We start from the raw sequence: 15,961 nt of genomic DNA on the forward strand, positions 1-15,961 counted from the left end.
GACCAACGCCACGGCGCCAGAAGCCTGTATCACGTTACTTTTTGGACCACTGCCTTTTGACAGGGCATTATATCGTGACTGCTCGGACTCGCATCCCGCTCGTCATTCCTTAAAAGAAACCACACCATATCTGGATATTTTAGGTGGTTTTCTGCGCAAAGCCGTGTGCCTCTAGTCCATCAGCGCCCGTATCTGGCGTGGCAATCGACGATTCCGACTCTGCGAATTTCTCCGCCGCGTCGTCGAGACGACCATACACGCGAGGGAAGCGTCGGGTTTGGTGAGGTCCAGCAGCGGGGAGTTGGTGGCCACGGAGTCTGTATGTGCGGAAGGGTTAGTTGATCAGGATTAGAAGATGGCTGGTCTTATGCAGATCCAAGAGTTATATTATACGCACCTGGGGCCCTGGCCGGTTTTCTCGGGTAAATCTGGGGCGTAAACTCTATGAAACATGTCGGCGTCTGTGTCGAAGGTTCCTCGCTCGATGCTTGCTCTAATAGCGGAGAAGAACTTGTCGATGGTGTGGTGGTTATGGATCTGGAGTAATGTCCATGCGAGCATTTCCTTTGTGGATAGTAGGTGGTGGATGTATGCGCGGTGGTGGTTTTTGCAGGTGTAGCACTCGCAGGAACCGCTCAAAGATGCTGTGTCCACTTTGAACGACGAGGACCATAGGTCAAATGCGAGAGGTCGAGATTCGCTTGCAGCCGTCTCGGCTGTGGACGGGGCTGGGAAGGTGAAATCCAAGGCTATTCCCGCGTCCGAGGTAGCCCCCAGGAAAGGAATGGTGAAGATATCGGCGCCGAGAGATACCTGACGTAGGATGTCGTGTGGTGTAGCTGGATCACTGAAGAGTAGTCGGGGCAGGTTGCCTAATTTCTCCGGGAGAATCGATAGCGATGCCGACTCGTGTAATGCGAGACCGGAGATGTGAGGGCGTAGATCATGCTCAAGATCGGCCAGGTAGAGCGATTGCTGCGTATTCTCAAGAGGCAGCACCGGCGCAAAGTATGCTGATTTTGATCGACTTCCCTCTGGTACTGTTTGACCATAGAGCTGCTCCGTTGCATGCGAAGTGAATGCATGGGTTCTGTCAGCCATCTTTACCCTCCTCTTGGAGCCGGGAGTTTGTCCCTGGGCCAAGTCTGCTAATCCCACCACGATGTCCGGCCGTAGCTTCCGTACTGCTTCCACATATTCACCAGCCTCTAGCTGCCTGAACCCGACCGACGTCAATACGGATATCGAATTAGGCGTGTTGTTCGGGGGGCAGACGATCGAAGGCACCCGTCGCGGACCGAGAATGAGCAGGAACTCCTCAGGAACACTGATGAATTTGCGCAAGGCCGATTCATGCGGCGCAGTTGGTACATTGTATATCGGCGGACTTCCCTTCCGGAGGGGTCCTGTATTTGCTTGCTTTTCTATGACTGATCTGAGCCCCGGTGGGCATCGAACATCGTCAGCGTCTATTTCCTTGCTTGATTGTCAAATGCACGTCAACGCAGACATGAACCTACAATCCTCGAGACCAATAAACAGGCTGCCGATCGCCGTCTGGTCGCGCATCACATCGTGCGCAATATGAGGTACAGCCCCTCGCGACGTTAGTGGAATGTAATTGGGCGTCGGAATGGCTGTTCTGCCCGCAACAGCCAAATTTCCCAGCCGCGGGGCTAGGATCGGGGCAGCTGCAGGACTGAGAAGAGTGAAATTGACCATCTCATCTGGAGACTGCGATGATGCTTCAGGTAAGGTCATGACGATCGACAAGAGCGAGCCCGTGCCAACGTCTTTCGTTTGCGACTGGTGATCGTGTGAGGTAGGAAAGAAAACTGGAGCTAAACAATCGTCGATACTAGTAATGTAGAGTAGATGCTCGCAATCGATAAATCCGCTAGACACCGTTTGCTTTGTTCTCCACCGCATTTTGTGCCACACGCATCAGCCCAACCCTCCATTGTTCTCAATCACAACCAGACATTATTGAATTGACGCTTCATTTGGTATTACAAGAAACAATTCGGACAAGATGAATAGTCAGCGGAAACGTGGCGCTCTCATTGTTGTCGAAGGTCTGGATCGAGCGGGCAAATCCAGCCAATGTGAACGTCTACGTGACTCGCTACAAGCATCAGGGCACTCGGTGAAGTATATTCGGTTTCCAGGTATCTATTGCTCCTCAATTGAGTAGCGAGTCTCCCTTTTCTGACCCTGCTTTAGATCGAACAACTCCCATTGGAAAGTTGATAAATAGCTATTTACAAGGCCAGTCCCAATCGGATGACCATTCGATTCATCTCCTCTTCTCAGCAAACCGCTGGGAGCTTGCAAAGAGCATTGAAGATGATATAGCCAACGGCATCAGTGTCATAGTAGACCGCTATTCCTACTCTGGTGCTGTTTACTCAGCTGCAAAAGGCAATCGCAATCTGTCGCTAGAGTGGGCATGGCAGCCAGAGATCGGATTGCCGCAGCCGGATATGTGCCTTTTCCTCCGCATATCACCCGAAGAAGCAGCGAAGCGTGGCGGATTCGGCGTCGAGCGCTATGAGAATGAAACTATGCAAACTCGCGTGCGCGAGCTATTCCAAACGCTGTTTGACCTCCAGCAGGGTGATTACATTCACACAATTGATGCTGGAAGGTCGTTCGATGCAGTGTCGCGGGATATTATAAATATAGTGACGGACTCTATCCAGAGACTTGATGTCATAGGGCCTTTGAAGAGGCTGGGACCGCTCGCTAACTGAGGCATTGCCTCATGTGTCCCAGCAGAACTTGAAATAGGAAGTACTCGTTCACAAAATTTCTGCGTCGTCGCACTCGCTGTCCTCGATAACAGTTTCCAGTTTCGGGGCAACTTTCGAAAGGGTCTTCAACCGAAGATCCGTGTCGGAGTCTGACTCTGATGCCAAACCGTCCCACCAGTCTTCATCCAGAAGAGCTTCATCTTCGGCATCCTGACCGAAACCATTATCTACATCGACTGATGCGGATCTTAGCCTGGACGATTCAACCCTACCAGTCACGTCACTGCGTTTCCGATCAGCTCTTCTCTTCCGTCTCAAAAGTTCCAGCAGCTCTTGTTTCGCGCGACTCCGAAAGCTCAACTCCTTCATCATCAATGGCCATTCGACAGTGGCCTCACATGCAGGACAAATCCCGTGTCTTGGAATGAATTGATTTGGCTCTTGAGACGCATCAATGAATTTTCTCGATAGGCATAGTAGATGGCAGGTGCAGTGGCATTCCGCCTGTGGGCAGACTGTTGTCAACTCTTCCTTTGGAACGATTTGCCCCTGGCATACTTGACAGCGCACATCTTTTGGGTCGTCGAGAAGGAATATGGCTTTCTCTATATAGTCTCGGATTGTAGCATAGGTGATCTTGGCATTTTCGACGCCACCAAACCTGGTGTCATTCCCACCGTCGTGTGCGCCGATCTCAGGACAACTCCCGTCCAAGATGACCTTGACAGGGCTCCGAAGACGAATATCAACTCGATCATACCAAACTTTCCAAGATTGATAAATTTCGCCCGAGAAAAACCGTATTTGTAAAGGCCAGTGAGAGAAGTATGTCGACTTCAGCAGGCGATGTAAATCGGAGAAGTGGGTGTCCAAGGCCCTCGGGGGACGACGACGGCTTTTTCTTTTCTTAGGTGTCCCCTTGTCTTTGGACTTAACTGAGTCGCATTTAGAATCGAATGACTCCGGATCCTGGGATTTCGCTTTCCTCTTTCTCCTGGGCTTGACCTCCGCAGAAGCCGAACTTTCTTCCTCTGATCGTAAGTGACGCGAGTACCAAGGATTTTGCCAAGCCCATCTTTGGAAGCGTTAGATTCTGCACGCGGATAAATGGGGAGAGACGTACTCAAACTGCAGAGCTGCGAGCCGGCTCGTAAAGCCTTCGACCACCAGAACCATCTCCCACGGCCTCAGCTTCTCGGCCGCAGTCCGACGAGCGCCTCCCTTGACAACGCCATTGTGCTGTATGAGTCGTCTTGCAGGATTAGGCGTGGATCCAATATAGAGAGAGGCATGTCGCACAGTCGAGCGGAGTAGGTAGCAGCAATAGAAAACTGGGATGGGCCTTGAATGCTCTATCTGGATGTCATCCATGGCACTGTTGTCAGTAGATGTCCGAGGCGACGTCAGATAAACGGGTAATTTGGCCCTGGATACTCCGTATTTCAAAGCCTTTCAAACTGAGGCTTCGGGTCGACATTCCTCTTTATTTAGTACAAACAACAACAACGACTGATAGCGATAAAAACGCCAGTCTTGTTGATATCAGGGTTTTGTTCTTCTATTCTACTATTGTTGTTGACGGTCCAACATCAACAAAGCAAATCACATGAGTGCAGCTAAGCATTACCTCTTCTGCCTAAGGCATCACATCACTCAAACATCAAACTACTAAATATTACTATTACGCACCAACAGCTGGAAATGATAAGAAAGAGAATCTGCAATGTCAACCTCAGGTAATTACTATACACGTGTAAGGTACTACGTTATGGCTCTATAATATTACGGAAAGTTGTCTGCAGATTCATCCAAGCACTGGGTTACCAGAGATAAGATGGAAATGAGATGATGTGAGAACAAAGGGAGTGAGCCGGTCAAGATGACGATAAAAAAATGTTCTCCACAGAAGCAAGAGATTGCAGCCCCGGGCAAAGTCTATGATATTGTCATGAAGTCTTTTTTGCAGAAGAATAATGATGATTGTGGTCGCATGCGGTCCGTGGTTGGCATGTCATGGAGCTTTAGCGCTAGTTGAATATCTAAGTAACGCAGGGGGAATACCTTTTGTAAGAATACAGCCACGAAACAATGGACCTCAGGCTGCTCAGGTCACCAAGGCCTCGAGTTTTGAATGGAGTAGAATACAGCCTCGTGCTCCACCAGAGGTCGCAATAAGTGATCGAAGTCCGCATAGCTGACAAGTTAGGAAACAGGGACGATCGATCTCTTATTTGCAAGGCCGACAGTGGCCAACCCACGAACCTCGACAGAGGTATGTATGGAAGTTACATTACCTTACCTTACCAGCCAACATGGTAAATTAGGCACTGCTGGTACGGGGTATGTACCTTAGGTGCATACCTTAGGTAAGGTATGTAAGGTATGTTCTGTAGGTACCAAGTGTCCTCCATTGACTTGGGCCGATGTGGGCAGGTGTGCATGTGGCTAATATAGACTACGAAATTAACCGCAGAAAGTGGCTTAATGTACAGAGTATTCTTCATGCGAAGAGCACCTGATGACCTGATAGTTAACTAACTCTCTAGTTCCATTAGTCAACGTATGAGGTCTTGCCAGCCATTTATTTAAGTTGGTACCTACCTCAGAACCTGAGCCGAGTACCTATCCGTTCTAGGTTACCTTACCATCCGTTTGCGGCATATTTTAGGTATAATACAGTAATGTAATGTCAGTATTCCAGTTGTTTCCCTCTTGTAATTATTACTCATCCCCTTACCCTTTTGGTTTCGTATCCTTGGAAGGGTTCGCTACCAGCCTTACTATCAGGTCTCACTCAGGCCATGAGGCTGCGCAAAGCCATGATCTCCCTTTCCGCTTCGGGGCGTCGTCCATCTCAATCTCCAGTATTTTTTCTGCTTTGTCCTCGTAGTATACGTCCCTTGTCTCATTACTATCATTTTTTGTTTTTCCCTTTGAGCATCCGGAATTTGTACTTCATTTTTTCCCTTCTCCTTAGTCATCCTACTCCCTCCTACGAGTTGTAGTAAAAGAGTATACCTCGTAGTAGCAGGAGGAGGGTCGATATAGATATATACTCTACCTACATCCTGACCAGCTCACTACTATCTATCGCTTACTAGATAGTAGTGAGATGTGTTTTAACGGCGCTCTACCCTTCGTCATCTCTAACTAAACTTCACCTTATTACTGATTGATTGATTGATTGATTGATTGATTGATTGGGCTCGAGACTAGACTGCTTCCAACCACTGTACTCCGCCGTCCTGACCTGCTTGCTCCCTCTTTCCGAGATTCTCCACACTAAGCCCTCCCGGGACCATCTCGGCCTCGCCTTTACTTCTCTTCTCACTTTCTCTCTTCCTTCGCTCGCTCTACTAGTGTCGAGTACTATTATTTCTCCGTCTCGACCATCACCTTTGTCTCCTATTTGCTGCCCTTCTTTTTATTCAGAGGACAAACAACTATTATACAATAACCACGGGGACAATTATCGTTTGTGTTCGACTCTTCCTTTCATCTGATTTAGTCCTCAATGCGCTTTTCGCATCGGACTCCCTCTCCCTTTCGTCCGCGATAAATCACGCGCAAGATTGCTTTTTGTCCCCCGGCTAGCTGTTGTTACCTAGAGATGGTGGCTCCGGCCTCTACGGGCGCGATTTCGACAGGCGTACAGCCTCCAGCGAACCGTCAGCCTACTCGATCCTCTAGCACCCACCCGTCGCATTCTCACAATGTACCGTTGAGCGCTCGAAGGTCGGCACCCCTCGACTTATCTACGGTCGAGCGACGAGGACAACCCAATGCTCCTCGAGAGCCCAGCAAACGAATTCGCCCCCATGGCTTGCAGGAAGCTCCGACGTTCCGTCCGACGGAGGAAGAATTCAAGGATCCCTTGGAATACATCCGCAAGATAGCGCCCGAGGGCAAGAAATATGGAATCTGCAGAATCATTCCACCAGAGAATTGGCAGCCGCCGTTTGCGATTGACACAGAGGTATGCGAGTTGTCTTCTCATCCCTGTGCTCGCTTCTACACACCCTGTTCCCTTCCATAATTCTTTTGAGGCCGCGGGATCACCATCGGGGGAGATCCGATGCTAACATTCACCGTGTGTTCCAGCGATTCCACTTCAAGACACGTCGGCAGGAGCTTAACTCGGTTGAAGGAGGTATGCCCCCGCGTTCAGCCACTTTCGCTGCCGGTGCAACTCCGCAGCCTAGTTCTGACCCGGACTCAGGAACACGTGCAAACTTGAATTATCTCGACCAGTTGGCCAAGTTTCACAAACAACATGGCACCAACCTGAACCGATTCCCTAGCGTGGATAAGCGTCCCTTGGACCTGTATAAGCTCAAGAAGGCCGTCGAAATACGTGGCGGGTTCGACCAAGTCTGTAAAATGAAGAAATGGGCAGAGATCGGGCGTGATCTTGGGTACAGCGGCAAGATCATGTCCTCCCTGTCGACCTCACTCAAGAATTCGTATCAGAGATGGCTTCAGCCTTACGAGGAATATCTCCGTGTGGTCAAACCGGGAGTGCAGCAGCAACTGGAGCTAGAACATGGTGGTCCGTACACACCGTCTCCGAACCAGTCGCCTATGGCTAAGAAGCCCGTCTTGTATGACCACATCACACCATCCACTACGCCCCAAGCTCCTCCTAGTATTCCGGCCGCTGGTGGTCCCCATGGTACTCCAAAGGAAATTGAAGCCACTCCTGATAAGCCCACTCCTCCGGTCGAATCAGCGGCCCCTCGGCCTGTTACGTCCGGCTTCACTCCTGTCAATGCCGGTGGCGGCGGTTTTACTGCTGTCAATCGGTCTCCATCCTTCGTCGCCGTGAATAGTGGCCCAGTTGTCAAGAAAGAGGCCGAGACTGGTTCGCTTACGCCACAAAGCGTTGCTGAGCACCCTCAAAGTTCGACACCTGTCCCCAACGGCAATGGAAGCCATCCCATGAAACGCGCCATCAGCCATGAAAGTGGCTCCCAGACTGAAGGTGGAGAAACAGACGGAAGTGGGCGAAGAAGCAAGCGCCTTCGAAAGGGTAAGCATGTGTTTTTATCAACGCGTCTCGTGGTTCGGTTCGTCTGACTTTCGGCTAGATGCACCACCACCCACTGTCGCGGGTTCGCACATGAGTCTCCTCCGTCCTGCTCCACCCCGGGCACGCAAAGGCGACAATCGGAAGATCGGAGATGTAAGCGTAAAATCTTGGATCATTGAACATGTAACATTATTGACCATTCTTAGAAATGCGAAGTTTGTGGCAAGTCCGAGGATCGACCCTCGATACTTGTGTGCGACAGTTGCGACCAGGGTTACCACAGGAACTGTCTTGATCCTCCTTTGACGACTATCCCCGAGTATGACTGGCACTGCCCCAAGTGCCTGGTCGGCACCGGCGAGTTCGGGTTTGAAGAAGGCGGAGTCTACTCGCTCAAGCAATTCCAGGAGAAAGCAAACAGCTTCAAGAAGAATTATTTCGCCTCCAAAATGCCTTTTGATCCGGTGTTGAATACTCATCGGCGAGAGTCTGAGGACGACGTGGAACGCGAATTTTGGAGACTGGTCGAGAGCTTGACTGAAACCGTCGAGGTTGAGTATGGCGCCGACATCCATTCGACCACACACGGCAGTGGCTTTCCTACAATTGAACGCAATCCACTTGATCCCTATTCAACAGACCCCTGGAACTTAAATGTCCTTCCTTTCCACGGCGATTCACTTTTCCGTCACATAAAGTCGGACATCTCGGGTATGACAGTTCCTTGGGTTTACGTGGGCATGTGTTTTTCGACATTTTGTTGGCACAACGAGGATCACTATGCCTACTCGGCTAATTATCAGCATTTCGGCGCAACTAAGACGTGGTATGGTATTCCAGGGTCCGACGCAGAGGCATTCGAAGAGGCCATGCGCCAAGCGGTTCCTGAGCTTTTCGAGAGTCAGCCTGATCTACTTTTCCAACTCGTCACTCTGATGCCACCCGACCAGCTGAAAAAGGCTGGTGTAAACGTATACGCTCTTGATCAACGGGCTGGACAATTTGTCATTACCTTCCCTCAGGCATACCATGCTGGTTTCAATCACGGATTCAACTTCAATGAAGCCGTGAACTTCGCCCCTGTGGATTGGGAGCCTTGGGGCGCAATGGGGGTTGAGAGACTCCAGGCTTTCCGCCGCCACCCGTGCTTCTCACACGATGAACTGCTGCTCTCGGCAGCCGCTCGGGATACTTCGATTACGACGGCTAAATGGCTAGCTCCAGCTCTTCAACGAACATGTCACCGAGAGGTTGCAGAGAGAGCAGCATTCATCCATCGACATCGTGAAATAGTACCGCACAAGTGCGCAACTTCATTGGACCCCGTGGCTTCTGCTGAATGCCAACTGAAGTTTGTGATTGAGGAAGAGGATCTTCCGGAAGATGACTACCAGTGTCAGTATTGCAAGGCGTATACATACCTGACGCAGTTTCGTTGTCACAAGTCCGGCAAGACAGTGTGCCTGCTGCATGCGGAGGCTTTTGATTGCTGCGGAGACTCGCCGTCTCAGCGGCTGTTAGGCTCAGACCATACGCTGCGTTACAGGATGAGTGACGACACACTGAAAGCCCTCGTGCTGAAGGTCCAGGAGCGTGCTAGGATCCCGGAAGCGTGGGGGGAGAAGCTCGACAAGGTTCTGGAAGATGAGCCGAAACCCCAACTGAAGGTCCTTCATAGCCTACTAAGCGAAGGTGAGAAAATCCCATACCACCTGCATGGTCTCCAAGATCTCGCGGCCTTCGTCCAGCGCTGCGATAAGTGGGTTGAAGAAGCAACCAACTACATCACCCGGAAGCAGCAAAACCGGAGGAAAAACGAGAAGGCTTGGCGCAAGAGTACTTCTAAGGCCGCGCAGCTGGAGGAACGTGATCGTGAAGTTCGCAGGATAGAAAACATGTACGCCCTTCTTGCAGAGGCTGATAAACTTTCCTTCGACTGTCCACAGATGGCGGCTCTGGAAGAGAAAACCCGCGAGATCGAGAAATTCCGCCAGGACGTTAACGCTGCCCTTATGAACCCCCATATACGGTCGATCCAGGAAGTGGAAGATTTGGTGGAATCGGCTCGCAATTTTAATGTGGAAATACCGGAAGTGGAAGGATTGGAGCATATTCTTCGACAAATGAGGTGGAATGATGAAGCGCGTCGCAAGCGTGATCAGTACATGACTCTTAAGGAATGTCAAGAACTCGTCCAGGCTGGTGAACAATTGGGACTCTCCGAAACCAACGAACATCTCAGTCACTTCAAGGAGTTGTGCCGGCACGGTGAGACTTGGGAAGCGAAAGCGAAGGAGTTGATGTCTGTAGAATCGGTTCACTATCAGCAACTCGAAGCCCTGTCTGCGCAGGCGCTACGCTTCCCTGTCTCTCCCGAAACGCTCTCGGCCGTCGACGCGATATTGACCAAACAGCGTGAAGCGCAGAAGAAAATACAGAGCCTGTACGAGCGGAGCAAGAATCCAGATTTCAGAAAGCGTCCGAAATATAAAGAAGTCCGTGAACTGATGGATTCTCTGGAGGCATTGAATAGCCGGCCCACGGGAGCAATTGACCTGGAGCGTGAGCAGAAGCGTCACGAAGACTGGATGCGAAAGGGGAAAAAACTATTTGGAAAAGCCAACGCCCCTTTACACATCTTGAAATCTCATATGGAGTATGTGGAAAAGAGGAATTCATATTGCTTTGATTTGGAAGATCGCTGTCGGCCACCTGTGGAACCCTCATCTCGAGATAACACACCCGACGGACTTTTGGAGAATCACACCACGACAACCACCAGCAGCAGCATGTGGGGTGGTGGGAAGTCTCGAAAGCGGGATGTCTTCTGCATTTGCCGGCATTCCGAGGCTGGGATGATGATTGAATGTGAGGTCTGCCATGAGTGGTGAGTAGATACTCCTTCCCTACCTGTACCTGCAAGCTGGCTGACCTGGGGATCTGTAGGTATCACGGTAAATGCTTGAAGATTGCAAGGGGCAAAGTCAAGGAGTTTGACAAGTATACTTGTCCCATTTGTGACTGGCGTCAGAAGATTCCCCGAGATGCTGCTCGCCCCAAGCTCGAGGATCTCCAGGATTGGCAGGCCGAAATCCCAGGCCTCCCTTTTCAGCCTGACGAGGAACAAGTCCTGGAGAATATCGTCAACCAAGCAACTACCTTCCGTGATTTCATACAGAGCTTTACCAATGCGGCTTGCACAACAACGGAAGAGGTGCCTACGTTGATCTTCTACCTGCGCAAGATCGAGGGCGCCGAGGTGTTGTTGGCGTATGAGACAAATTTCTTCCGCCAAGAGATCCATAAATGGGCACCTGTTGCTCCAGAACCGCCCCCAATACTGGAGCAGTCCCTGTCGACGCGCAAACCACGCCCGACAAAGCAGCAAAAAATAATGGCGCAGTTGGGCGTCGAGCGCCCAGAAGATCTGCCTCCTCATCTACGTACCAAGCAACCGAACCATGCGAAGCGAAAGTCTCTCGAATCACAGACCCCTCGACCTGCAATACTTCAGCCTACACCTCATACTCCCGGTGAAGACTCCAATCGCACTGGCCCGGCTTTGACTCCCATGACGGATGCGCAGAATCCCCCATATCCTTTCTCTGCCAATTACTCTCTTCCTGCTAGCGACTCTACTCCGGCATTTGCACCTGGACCGTCTGCATTCCTGCCGCATGTTTCAGCGCACTCTCCTTCGTTCCCTCCGCGATCTCCATCGCCGCATCATGGGCTCGACAGCGCTCTGTTCAGCTCTCCTCGGTTTAGCCGAGATCCTACCGAGGGTCCTCCCGTAGTTGACGTTGACAATCAGGACCCCTTTAACAGTAGTCCTCGACACAACCTGGATGATGTTTTCGCAGATTTGACGAACCAGGATGCAGAACCTGAGCCTGAACCGGAGCTTATGGAGAACACGCATGCTAACGAAGCATTGGAGGCCCTCGATGCAAGTAATGGCGGGGACCACTCTGATGCCGTGCAAGACGACGATTCTCCTGATTCTGGAGTAGATGGTGACATGAACGGTCAAGCCGACGCCGGAGACACGACAGAGAGTTCTTGATATGACGTTACCAAATGGTTTCACGGATTGAAGCACTGTTCCGATCATATTCCTCAATTCGGCAACCTTTCTGGTTCCACGGATCCCTATCTCTTTTTCCACACCTGGATTTGCGCCAACAATATGGGGATGTGAAGTCCACATGGGGCTTGTTTTCACTTTTTAGAAGGGCATTCTATCGGCGTTTACATCTCAACTGGCGACTAGTTGCGGCGTTTTTTATATGCGGGCTTTCTTATCTTTTTCTCTTTTTCGCTGATGACTTTTCTGCTTGTTGACGTTCTATTTAATGATGCTCTTCTGAATGCTTCATGTGCTCTGTACGTTAGTATTGCTGCTTTTGCGCATGGTGGCGCGTATGGTGTATGAGGAGGGCAGGGAGTTGGGGTCTTTTTCTCATCTTTATTTCTTTCCAGTGCCTTCACGGTTCTATATACTCTTACGGCCCCGCGGAGGTTGACCCCTGATGGATGACGAGTGAAACCACTGTTGTTTCTGTGATTCTAGCATTCACATTCTTCGGCCTCTCTGTTTCTTCGCGCCGATAGCTCCCTTTGGGTGCGTTCGATGTAATACTAGCCAAAATACCTTATTCTGTATCTCTTATCAATAGAATCAAAGTTCTAATCTCACTGTCTACTCCCTCGCCTCTATGATCCAACCATGTCTGCATAGGCGCCTAACGCGGCCTGTCCTCCAGTATGGATGAAAAGCAAATTCAAGGAGTCGGGGCGTTCCCATTCTCGCGTCCGAAGCGACCAGTCCTTTGCCAGGTCCCCTTGCTGTACCCAGTGCGAGAGTCCCCGTATGACCTTTGAAGTGTATACGGGGTCGAGCATTATTGCCTCCCTTTTTGCCATCAAGTCCAGCGCCGTGCTCGTCTGTGCATCTAGAACACCATATGCAGTGCCAGCGAAACGATCATCAAGCCGAACATCATTCATGGAAATGTCCTTTTCGGCATCCAAACCAATAAGAGCAGCGGCGCGACGCGCAAACGTGAGCACCCGTTCTTCATGGTACTCCCGAGGCTTGGTAGGCGAAGTCAAGATCCCGATGACTTTCCGAGGCGGTTTACTTGACCCGGTTTTGCCATCCAGCTTCTCCAACAGCTTCAGCCCGGCGATCAAACCACCCGCCGTACTGCCACTACCGCAAGCGACGAAGATATAATCGAAGCGGCCACTCCCACTCAAACCCTGAGTCTGTTCCTGCATCACTATCTCAAACGCACACCTCGCATACCCTAACCCACCGAGAGGATGCAGACTCGCCCCGGAGGGGATCCAATACGGCCTCCTGCCCTGCGCGCGCAATTCGTCCAGAATTTCAGGGATTGGATCCTCCTCCCCATCTGCGGGGACAGTCGACGACTCAAGCATCCTCACCTCTGCTCCGAGGAGGCGGACAACTTGCGGGTTTCCTGTGCGCAGGAACGAAGCTTTGTCGCTTGAGGCGGCTAGACCGCCGCCTGTGCCTTTGTGTAGGACGATGACTGCGTCAAGGCCGAGTCGGTTCGCCACTGCGGCAACCTGCACGGTGTGGTTGCTCTGGACGGCACCCTCGGTGACGAGGGTTGGTGGGGGTCCATTGGGAGGGTTGTGCGAGGCCCAGATGTCGGGGATGATGTATTCGAGCTTGCGGTACTTGTTTCCTGCGCAGGCGAGTGGAGAGGAGTGATCTTCTCTTTTGGCGTAGAGGGAGATATAGGGTGTTTTGGTTGTGTTGTTGCTGTTGCTATTGTTGTTGAGGTATGTGGATAGAAGTGTGAGGGGGTGAATTGGGGATGGATGAGGGTACAGCAGAGGATACCGAGGAATCTGAGCAAAAGCTGCTGGTAGAGGAACTGCCATCTCAAGGGTAGACGTTGAGAATATAGGTAGTTGGACTACACGTAGACATTGACCTCATGAGATATATACTAGGGCTGTTTGTGCACACAGGGGTATCTGCCTAGATGATTAGTAGATTGAGCAAGAATATACGCAGCAATTGAAGCTTACCACGCCAATAACAATATTAATAATATGTACACTCGTCCAGAACTGATGCCGAATCTGGCATTGGAAGGTATCTTTGAGCGTTCGGATGCAGACCAGTTGATTGCTGACCGGGCGGTGTCGTTTTGCCGATGATGTCAACTATCACGAGCTTCCCTTTTCGGACTTTAATGACTTCCACAAATCCCACACTGCAATTGCGAGCAGGATGGCTCGCTCCCCGCCCTTCTTGCAGAGCCTGTTACGATTTCTAAAGCAGGCGCGTCAGACACATCTGAGTTTCATTTCCGGGGACTTGCCATCCTCCTCGCGGGCAGAGACTCCCATCTACGTGGTGGGAAACCCTTCGGCCGATCTTGACTCCGCCATCTCCGTCATTGTCTATTCCTATTTTGCCCATAATCGCATTCCAATTGAGTGTCCTCGACCTCATATTCCCCTGATAAATCTACCAAATGTTCCCTCTGGCCCAGAACTGCGCAGACTCCGTCCAGAGGTCGTAAAGGCTTTCTGCCTCGCTACCACAACCCCCTCAGTTGAGGGAGAGGACGTATGGGATGAGACCCCAGAAACAGCAGGAAGAGTCCTCCACGAACACATTCTCACCGTTGCAGACTTTGCAGCCCATCTAAAGCAATATCATGCTGATCATACCCACCGTCGGATCTCCGCAGATGCCACACTCCTGGACTGGAACGCACTACCCCACCGAGCGCCCAACGGCCAACGGGAAAAGGGATCGATAGATGGTTTGCCCTCGGTCGACTTCTGCACGGTGGGCTGCATCGATCACCACGTAGACGAAGGCTTTCTCCCGCCCGTCGAATCCCTCCCGCGCGGTCAGCCGCTGCTTGTGCGGCCCGCGGGGTCATGTACTTCGCTTGTGGTCTCGACACTGCGAGAGCTGGATCTCTGGCAGGCTGACCCCGAAGGAAACACCATCTCAACTGAGACGATGCAACTCGCCAAGCTCGCCCTAGCCCCTGTTCTCATTGACACGACCAACCTTACCGCCAAGGACAAAGTTACCGACGCCGATACAGACGCAGTCCAGTTCCTCGTCTCCCAAATTGACCGTTGCAAGTCCACATCCGGTTCAGCCTGGGAACGTGACGCCTTCTACGAGCAGATCCTGCATGCAAAGCAAAACAGCCTCGATCTACTCACCGTAGACGAGATCCTTGGCCGAGACTACAAGCAATGGACCGAGACGGCCCACCAGGACTCTAGTTCTATTCAGATCGGTTTCTGCTCAATGGTCAAGTCGATCCCATGGATTGTACGGAAAGCGGGTAGCCCGGAGGCGTTCCTGGATGTCCTGCAGGCCTTTGCAAAGCGCCGCGAACTAGGGATAGTGGTAGTCATGACCGCGTTTACCTCCTCTGCGCAGGACGGCAGATTCTGTCGCGAGTTGGTTGCCTGTGGTCTGGACGATGGGCCGCCGGTTCAGGCGCTGGAGACATTTACTGCGCAGGCTGGCCCGCAGCTGGGGTTGCAAGAATGGAAATCGGTCGAGGGTGACTCCGAGGATTATTCGCAGGCTATCAAGTGTGCTTTCAACGGCGATGCCCCTGTATGGAGGCGTATTTGGCTTCAGAAGGATGTGACCAAAAGCAGGAAACAGGTCGCTCCGCTGGTGAGAGGTGCCGTTACAGGTCAATGAGAGATTCTATGAGTCTGGAATTTGCATTCGTGCCAGGGTGATCCGATGGCAGTTGGCCACTTTGTCTGCTGGATGTCTTATTTCACATAATGATCGATTTCTCGAGGTCTATCCACTTCTGAGATCTCAGAGGTCTGCACACGCAAAGAGGGAAATCTATGACTTGGCTTGCCGCGCCTGCGACAAGCATGCTCAATTCAAATTCACACAACATGATGGACGCACATACAGAATGATAAAAGGAAAAAAGCTCTTACATGCCAACACCGCTCCCCATGACCATTGTCCCATTAACTCCGAACACATAGACGCGAGAACGTTTACATCAGTGGTCCCATCAAAAGAATGGAAATGTAGAAGAAAATAAAACCAGATGCAGCAGATGAACGAATGCCATGCCCGACCCAGTGTAGCCGATGCAAATGCAACTATGGCGTAAACAGAAATACA

The 15,961-nt window shown here is 51.2% G+C and overlaps 6 protein-coding genes across 6 annotated transcripts; 3 read left to right on the top strand and 3 right to left on the bottom strand.

Moving 5' to 3' along the window:
* Positions 1–139: 139 nt before the first annotated feature.
* Positions 140–1,761, bottom strand: Aud_006467 (tRNA-ribosyltransferase family protein; the record flags this gene model as incomplete). Its single annotated transcript, XM_043291368.1, has 3 exons — positions 140–317; positions 398–1,430; positions 1,521–1,761. The coding sequence occupies 3 exons, from the start codon at positions 1,759–1,761 to the stop codon at positions 140–142; spliced, it is 1,452 nt and encodes a 483-aa protein (XP_043147303.1).
* A 271-nt stretch (positions 1,762–2,032) lies between these two features.
* Aud_006468 (bifunctional thymidylate/uridylate kinase) lies at positions 2,033–2,753 on the top strand (the record flags this gene model as incomplete). The annotated part of the gene is made up of 2 exons (XM_043291369.1): positions 2,033–2,168; positions 2,224–2,753. The coding sequence occupies 2 exons, from the start codon at positions 2,033–2,035 to the stop codon at positions 2,751–2,753; spliced, it is 666 nt and encodes a 221-aa protein (XP_043147304.1).
* Positions 2,754–2,801: 48 nt separating this feature from the next.
* Aud_006469 (structure-specific endonuclease subunit SLX1) lies at positions 2,802–4,124 on the bottom strand (the record flags this gene model as incomplete). Its single annotated transcript, XM_043291370.1, has 2 exons — positions 2,802–3,828; positions 3,877–4,124. 2 exons carry the CDS (start codon positions 4,122–4,124, stop codon positions 2,802–2,804), a joined length of 1,275 nt encoding a protein of 424 aa, XP_043147305.1.
* A 2,239-nt stretch (positions 4,125–6,363) lies between these two features.
* On the top strand, positions 6,364–11,848 carry Aud_006470 (putative PHD transcription factor (Rum1); the record flags this gene model as incomplete). The annotated part of the gene is made up of 5 exons (XM_043291371.1): positions 6,364–6,729; positions 6,855–7,782; positions 7,841–7,935; positions 7,989–10,669; positions 10,729–11,848. 5 exons carry the CDS (start codon positions 6,364–6,366, stop codon positions 11,846–11,848), a joined length of 5,190 nt encoding a protein of 1,729 aa, XP_043147306.1.
* A 650-nt stretch (positions 11,849–12,498) lies between these two features.
* Positions 12,499–13,701, bottom strand: Aud_006471 (1-aminocyclopropane-1-carboxylate deaminase/D-cysteine desulfhydrase; the record flags this gene model as incomplete). Its single annotated transcript, XM_043291372.1, has 1 exon — positions 12,499–13,701. The coding sequence occupies one exon, from the start codon at positions 13,699–13,701 to the stop codon at positions 12,499–12,501; it is 1,203 nt and encodes a 400-aa protein (XP_043147307.1).
* Positions 13,702–14,056: 355 nt separating this feature from the next.
* Positions 14,057–15,511, top strand: Aud_006472 (putative exopolyphosphatase; the record flags this gene model as incomplete). Its single annotated transcript, XM_043291373.1, has 1 exon — positions 14,057–15,511. The coding sequence occupies one exon, from the start codon at positions 14,057–14,059 to the stop codon at positions 15,509–15,511; it is 1,455 nt and encodes a 484-aa protein (XP_043147308.1).
* Between the last annotated feature and the right edge of the window lie 450 nt (positions 15,512–15,961).

This window comes from Aspergillus udagawae (assembly GCF_001078395.1).
Source record: "Aspergillus udagawae IFM 46973 DNA, scaffold_4, whole genome shotgun sequence".
Taxonomy (NCBI): domain Eukaryota; kingdom Fungi; phylum Ascomycota; class Eurotiomycetes; order Eurotiales; family Aspergillaceae; genus Aspergillus; species Aspergillus udagawae.